General features: G+C 24.1%; 1 protein-coding gene across 1 annotated transcript; it reads right to left on the bottom strand.

Moving 5' to 3' along the window:
• Positions 1-5904, bottom strand: LOC114367055 (probable peroxygenase 4). Its single transcript, XM_028324142.1, has 6 exons — positions 5717-5904; positions 5475-5579; positions 4889-4974; positions 1028-1122; positions 423-548; positions 1-307 (listed from the first exon to the last, which is right to left on the bottom strand). The coding sequence occupies exons 1-6, from the start codon at positions 5763-5765 to the stop codon at positions 160-162; spliced, it is 609 nt and encodes a 202-aa protein (XP_028179943.1). The 5' UTR covers positions 5766-5904; the 3' UTR covers positions 1-159.
• Between the last annotated feature and the right edge of the window lie 2448 nt (positions 5905-8352).

An 8352-nucleotide genomic window follows, 5' to 3' on the forward strand; every position in this document is an offset into this window, starting at 1 on the left:
TAACAAATAAATATAAAATCATTTGCATTAAACAATTAATACGTAACTTAAGTTCATACACCAATAGGAATATACACCATAAATAACACTTTCAAGGCACTCAACAAGAAATTCACAAAGACGCATGTCCCAACTTATATAATTCATGTCAATCTTTATTTATTTCGCTTTCTTGTCTGAGTGTTCCTTTTCCATTTTTTCAAAGAGGCTTCCATCATAAACAGCTCGAATAGTCTCTTTGTGCAGTAAACCATCCTTGTCTTTGCCAAGAACATATAGGATCTTCCACTCCGTGTAGCTAGCAAGCCTACATCAAATAATAACAACTTGAGTGATTCATTTATATATTCACTTGTAAATTACTAATATATGAAAAAAATTCACTCAGTAATATTACTAATATATGAAAGAATTATTATTACCATCCAGCGTAATCCTTAGGAACTCTATTTGCCACAAGCATCCCCATCAATTCATCAGATGTTAAAGAATTTGGGTGTGTTCGAGCATGCTTGCTGAAAATTTCTTCAAATTTTGAAAGAACAAACCTAAAAGACTCAGCCTCGATCGAGTTAGTAAACAAATTATATTGACATTATGTTTTGAAATTATATATGCATTTCACAAATTATGAAGTCGGATTTTAATTTGCAATTGAAAGAAGTTGATCCCGAGCAAAGAAAATTAAGGCATGTTAATTTTCTTCAAGAAAATATTTTCTACATTTTTTCTTTTAATTACAAAAATGATATTTTTATTTAATTTTTAAATATTTATATAGAAAATTGTGAAAACAATATTTTTTTACTATTTTCAAAATAAAAGGTTAAAAATAAAAAAAACAATAACAAATTGAGAGTAAGGAATGACTTTTATAATTAAAAGTATCAGGTCAAATCAAACAAACCTTATCCAAATTAATGATGTAAACTTAAGATAATGGATTAATTAGCAATAGCTTTTATTTATTTTTGGAAAAAGTTAGAACAATTACATTCAGATTATGACATGCATTAAAAATATATACCTTCCTTCACTATCGTAGACACCAGAGTCACTTCCATGCTTGCTTCTATGGATGTTTTGAACTTCAATTGGTAGCAGTATTGAAGGAAACTTTCCCTAAACCATATAAAAATCCAGATCGAGACCAGTTAATATCTTGACAGTACATAGTAGCAGAAATGAATTTCCTCGGGTAAAGAAGTTCATCGAATATTTTGAGCATAAAAAGAACAAAATTTTTCCATATTTTAAAAAATGGTGTTAGCCCAAATTTTACAAGATATAAAATTTGTTTATTCTTTCATTTCTTTTTCCTAAACAATAATGGTAAATATATATTCGCTTTTCTTTAATTTTATTCATTATTTTATCAGATACTGTATTACGTCGAACATTTTCTTCTTCTTTTTTATTTTATTTCATTTTATCTTATTCTTATTTTTCATTTTCTTTTTCTTTTTTATCAGATAATATTTATTACATCCATAATTTTTTTCTCTTTTCTTTTTTACTAAATCCTTTCTTTTCACCTCATATGTTCCGTTTTGGAATAAATGTTGGTTGGGGCTCTTTCCTATAAGCACCGACCAACTTAATTATGTATTTGATTACAATAAAGTGGTTTTAAAGTAAGAATAAAGGTATTTCTTACTCATCGTTTCAATTTTAAATAGGATGTTTCAAAAAAAAAAATTCTAGTCCTCTATAGATTCAAAATTCTCATTTATTTTAGTTTTAAATGTTAATTAACAAGGTAATAACAACATTGAGAACTCATTAAGTTGTCATGTAATCAAGAAATTCTATAACAGAACATTTATCTTGTGTTTTTAAATTATTAGTATGATGCCTTCAACTGTATTTGAGCATATGATGATTTTAAAAATATAACTCAAAAAAAAATTAAACACAATTGTCTTATCAAACTCGTTAATGACAAGACAAATTAATAAATCATCAACATTATTATTATGTCTTTTCTTTTTGTCTTCGAAATGCACCATTGATATTTTTTAAAAAACAACATATTTATTAATAAAATTTATTTTTTAAAAATATGTATTTTTAAATGATTTTGTTATTTTTAATTTATACTAATATTTAGTAAAATATTTATTATTTTAAAAGAAAGAACACGACACTTGCTTTTTAAATTTTTAAGTGATACGAGAGTGGAACCCTTGTGGGCTACCATATGAAGGCCCTTTCATACGAAGCAAAAGACTAAAAAGTCATCAGTTTCTTTGCACAAACTCAAAGTCAAACGTCGATGGAAAAGAATCGCATAAGCATGAAGACAATTTGTAATTAATTAATTGCATCTTTACAGAAGAAAAAGTTGTATTCTACTGTAAAGCAAATCAATCTCTCGAAGTATCTGGAAAAACTTTTGTCCGGCTTGTAGATATATATAAATATAAAGAGTGTTTAAGGTATACAATTATAATATAAAAGCTTTTATATTATTAAATAATTAAAAATTATTTTTGATATAATTTTTCAAATATTTATTATAAAATTATGAAACCCTTTTATATATATTAGTTATGCTCAGATTATTATTTTTAAAATAAAATTATTTTTTCTCATAAAAAAATATAAATATGAACACATAATTGACATTTTTTTGGCAAGGACACATAATTAACATATATACATATATAAGTGAAATTATTTTATAGTACTTATATATAATTAAGATCGTAGTTTATTTATGAGTTCAAAACTTTTGTTTATAAAGTTTATGAAAATTTTCATAAGGATAAATTTTGTAAAATCTATAATATTCATGATTCAGTTATGTATTCAAATTATTATTTTGACATATAAGTTAAACAATTGTAAAGAAACGAGTTATAAACTTTAGAGTCTTTTCTGTGCAATAAACCTGTTGAGATGGTAAAATATCTAGTTTTTTTTTTTATTTTCTTCTCAAGATAGTATCTTCAAGGTGCGTTTGACAAGCACTACACTATAAGAAATAGAAAAGATTACAGGGAAAATTCTTGAGTTATAGGACACTTTTTTATTATTTACATTATTTGATAAATAATGAACAACACAAATAAAATAATATTATGAAATTTATTAAACTATCCTTTTTAATATCAATTATCTTAATATAAGTTACATTATTATTATATATTATGTGAATTTAAAATACAGAATATATAAGTTAGTATATAATGTGAATTAAAAAATACATGATAAAGTTATTTGTAATTAATAAATAATGTTCACATAAAAAAAAAAACTAGTAGATAATATAAATCTGAAATACATGACATAAATATAAGATTGTTGTAATTAATAAATAATGAAAATTCAAATGCACTAGATCAAATTTAAATATGTTTCTACCGAGAAAACAATAGCAGGAATAAGAAAATTTGGAGTATATGTGTCTTTTGAATTTTTTTTTTACATAAAACAAAAAGTTATTTTATGATTTTAGTTGAGTTTGTTTTTGTGTTATTGTCATATGTTTAATTTGTGTACACAATCCTTTTTTTAAAAGAAACGTGAAAAAAATACTTATTTTGTGTACTATAATTTTTAGCAAATAAGGACCCTTATATATTGAGTTTTTAGTTTATTTTATCTTAATTTTTTTTCAACTTGCTAATAAGATTTTAAAAAAATATTGATTTTAATTTATTTTCTTAATATATTAAAAAAATTATTCTTTAAAAAGAATATAATTATTACTTATTCTAATACATATGGTAGAAAAATATTTTCTTAAAAGATGTTGTTGCTTCAGTAAAAACAAAATGTTTCCTTTACACAAAAAAAAGAAGAAGAAAAAGTTGTTGCTAACCAGCATTTCGCTATAAACATTTCAGTATACGCCATATGGTACCAGATGCCATTTCGACTTCGTGGATACCATATGTTGACCCTTTTCTTTCTTTTACTTTAATGCTCTTTAGTGTAGTTTTCTTCTCATAACAGACAGTCATGAAAGTTGCGTAATCTTTAAGTATTCCTTCTACCATTCTGTAAAAAAAAAGTATTCCTTCTACCATTCTGTAAAAAAAAGTATTCCTTCTACCAAAAAAACTTTAAGCATTCCTTTCATTTGATTCAAAATATTTATTATTTAATTTCTATTAAAAATTAGGGAAGAAAATAAATTATTTTATTTTAAAGCCTGGGTATAGTATTAATTTTAAAAAGTTATAATGATTCATATCAATAATATTAAAAAATTCTAACAAATTCTATATTTCAAGTATATTCTGTAATTAATTTGAAAACTTTCTGATTAAACGATAAAAAAATCTGTTTTAGATTTTAGTTCTGAAGACAAAAATATCTTATGTTAAATTTAAAATAACTATATAACCCAAAGGATAACTATTAGATGAAAAGAAATTAAATTATGAGATGACATCTTTTATTTTATTCTAAATCATTTTACTAATATACTTTAATTAACGAGTTTAAATGTTTAATTTTAATAATTATCAGTAAAATAATTATATTTTCAATTCATTAGAAATTACTTTAAATGATGAAACATAAGTTTTTAGGATTGGATCCATATATAATCCAAAGTTTTTGATCGTATGAGGAAAGAAACTACGGAGAGATATAGAAAGTTGTTTTTAATTGGACCTAAATCTTTTGTTTTTTTTTTAATTATATAGTATAGATTGAAGTAAAATAGTGTGAGACTCATAAAATTTTATAATTTTTAATAAATTTTAACTAATAAAATTTCGTTTGCGTTCAAAATAATATGTTGTAAGAGTTATTGTTGATTGTAACATACTAAAACTTCTCTTTAATAAAAAGAAAGCTTCTTACTGAGAAGAAAATAAAAGCTACTAAAAGAGGAAAGTAACGTGTATGGTGTGGGATGAAAGAGTCAAAGTACCGGGCGGGTTTTCTGACTGAGACCTCCATTGATGAAAATAGCAGCAACGGACGATAATAAGTACCCACAACCTATTGCTCGAAATCCTGCAATCAATCATGTTCATTTTTGTTCAGCTATTTCTCTTATAAGCGATAAAAACTCGCATATTTTATGTGATGACGTAGTTTAGTTGGTTGAGAAGAATATCTGAGTGTTATAAATTATTTAATACTTACGGAAAAAAAACTGCCATATTTTTACATGCAAATCTGAATCTAATTATAAAAAGAGCTTCTGCCTTAAAGGGAGAAAAAAAAACAGAGATTTTGGAAACTAGTGGAAGCGGATCAAATATAGTGTTTGGAGATGTGTTTTGGATTCATTTGTTTTTATATTTTCACATGAAAACGCAGAAGCTGCTATTATTTCCTTTTATATTTTCACATTTTCAGTTCATATGTGGATATATCAATTATTCCAAGACGAGATCGAAACATGTATGAATTATGTTTCATTGATTTAATTTCCGTTTAAAGAAAAGATACACTACATGTATGTTAACTTAATGAGCATGTAAAAAATAAACACAGAAAATTAATTAAACCTTGGAAAGTCTCCCACGGGTATATGATGCCATCGTGGTTCCTGTCGAAGAACGCAACGTGCTTTTGCAGAACGTTTTGATCGTGTGGTATTGGTTTCTCATCAACTGCACATTAAGTTCACGAAAAAATATTAAAAGTGGGTACAAAAAAAATGTATAGTAACTAAATTACGATCAATACAACAAAAGTGTATAAAATAAATAATAAATAAAAACACAAAAGGGTAAAAAAAATCGGTTACCCTCTTGGTTATTATTGCTCTGTTTTGTACTAGAAGACAAGGAAGCCATGGATGTTTGATAGGAAGAGAAAGAGGAAAATATGGACAAAGTATATTAAAGAGAAAGAATGGGGACAAAGAAGGGGCGAAGAACTTTTTGGTGAATGAATTAGAATTGTGATGATGACGATGATGGTGAACATATTCCGCGTGTGAAGCTTTTATATACAAGTTTGGTGAAGCATAGATTTGGTTAGGAGACAAAGCAAGATGAGATACCTTTACCTTCACAGTAATCAACTAATCGGATCCTAATTCGTTATATTCTTAATTAATGAGCAATACATATTTTATTTATAAAATGTGTATTGAAAATCGATCAGATGAAATTGAAAGGGATATCCAGTGAAGAAATATATATATATATATATATATATATATATATATATATATATATATATATATATATATAAGGATAAAAAAGATTAATTTGTCATAAAAGAAATATTTTTTAATTAATTGTTAATTGTGTAGGTTTGAGTGAAATGCACAAATAATTCAGGAGCAGATATTTTATTAACATACAGATTTTTTTTGTGTAGAGTATTTTTAACATAAGTTTCATTCGAAGTCCAAATTAAAAAACAAAACAAAAATAAAGAAAAAAGTAAAGTCTTAATCTCTTTCCGTTAGAAAATCTCTGCAAGGTTTCACATCACAACATAATTTTTTAAAATGTATTATAAAAATGTTTTAAAGTATTTTTAACATTTTCTAAAGAAAATATTTTTCACTGGTAATTGATTATTAGAAATTATTTTAAAAAAATTGTTCAGAAAATTTAAATTTGAAATTGAAATTTAAAAGTCTATAAAAAGTAGTCACGGTCCATCATAATTTTTTTTTTAAAAAAACATTAAGAAATATGTGTGACTTATCTACTAAAGTTTTAAGAGAGTTTTTCTCACAACCTCATTGTTTCTATTGAAAACAAACTACTTTTAGTTAAACTCTTGCAAATCAAGTAAGGACTCTTTCAAAATCGATCTTCAACTCGTATCATCTTCTCTGATAAATAGAAAATTTTATGTACTTATAACACACAATTTATTGTGATAAGAGACTGTATATCTCTTGAATTGTTAATTTTTGAACTGTACAACATTTTAATTTTTCAAGATGTGAACATTCATTTAAACTCTCTTAATAAATGTTGGATTAAACATATTTTTATTATTTATAAAGAGTTTAATATCTATATACTAATAATATAAAATATTTTATATTATCATTTAATCATAAATTATCATTTGAATTATTTTTAAATAATTATTTTAAAATTCAATAAATTTATCATATATGATAAATTGTGATAAATTGTGATGTGATAATTAAGTGTATAACCTTTTTCTCATTTTTAAACGTTGAAACGTTTGTTTTTAGTAGTTCCTCATTTTATTAAATGTGTCGGTTAATCATAGTTACTAGCTCGTCAACAAGTTAACGTTGATTTATGTTTTGGCAATCAAAAATCGCTATAAAATATGGATTATAGATTATAAGAGATGATGATTTTAAACCTCTACATAAATCACAATTTTCACCGTTTCTATCTTCCTTCATGGCAACCTCAAAGATAGAAACTGTGAGGATGTTAAAGTCTGGCATTCTGAATTTTTGTTGTCAATAAAATCGTCACATCTTGTAATTTATATTATGTATGTAACAACATTTTACTGCTTAAACTAAAATCACCGTGAACTCTAGTTGACGGAGTTAGTGATCGAGATCAATTTTGACACATTTTATAAAATAAGAGACTAAAAGTTAATGATTTAAAATAGAAGAAGTAAAAACAAAATTTTAAAATTTTCTAGGAAAAATATATATTTAATCCAAAAATATTTTTCTAAGACTATGTGGACTTCGGAATGGAACCCCTAACCACATATGATATGTATGTTAAGATACTGTAGTTAGTTTTTTTTTCTAACTAAGAAGTTTATTATTTTTTGAAATATTACTTAAAATAATATTTTTTTTAAAACATTAGTTTCTAATTTATATATATATATATATATTTCTTTTTATGTTTAATATATTTATCAAATTTCTTGATTAAATTTTTAAAATAAATAATTTTTTCTAATTTTTCATTTTTTAATTATCAGCTTTCAACTAGTTTTTGGTCATTTTTATAATTTTCGGTCATCTTTTTTACTTTAATTAATTTTTTCAAACATAACCATATTTAAAGGCCATTATTATGTGTCAAACATATCAAAAAATACTTTTCTAGGAAATAATACATCCAGTCCAAAAATAAAAGTTAAAAATATAGACTTTTTCATTCTTAATATTAATTAATTTATTATTATTAACTCTAAAAATTAATAAAAAAAAAGGGGATACGTAATTTAAAATTTAGGCATGCGTGATTGAAAAGTGGGGTGACGCGTGATGTGCTAAAACATATTAATCAGAATTAATAAATATTATCACACGCATAATTTATTATCTAAATTATAATTATTTTCATTTTTAGTTAAAATATATTATTTATATAATATCATTATTATTAAACAAAGTGAAATCATGTGTAATATGATAAAATAAAATACAATAGGATGTATTTTTATTATATATTAAGAATTATA

The sequence above is a fragment of the Glycine soja genome, chromosome 9 (genome assembly GCF_004193775.1).
Source record: "Glycine soja cultivar W05 chromosome 9, ASM419377v2, whole genome shotgun sequence".
Lineage (NCBI taxonomy): Eukaryota > Viridiplantae > Streptophyta > Magnoliopsida > Fabales > Fabaceae > Glycine > Glycine soja.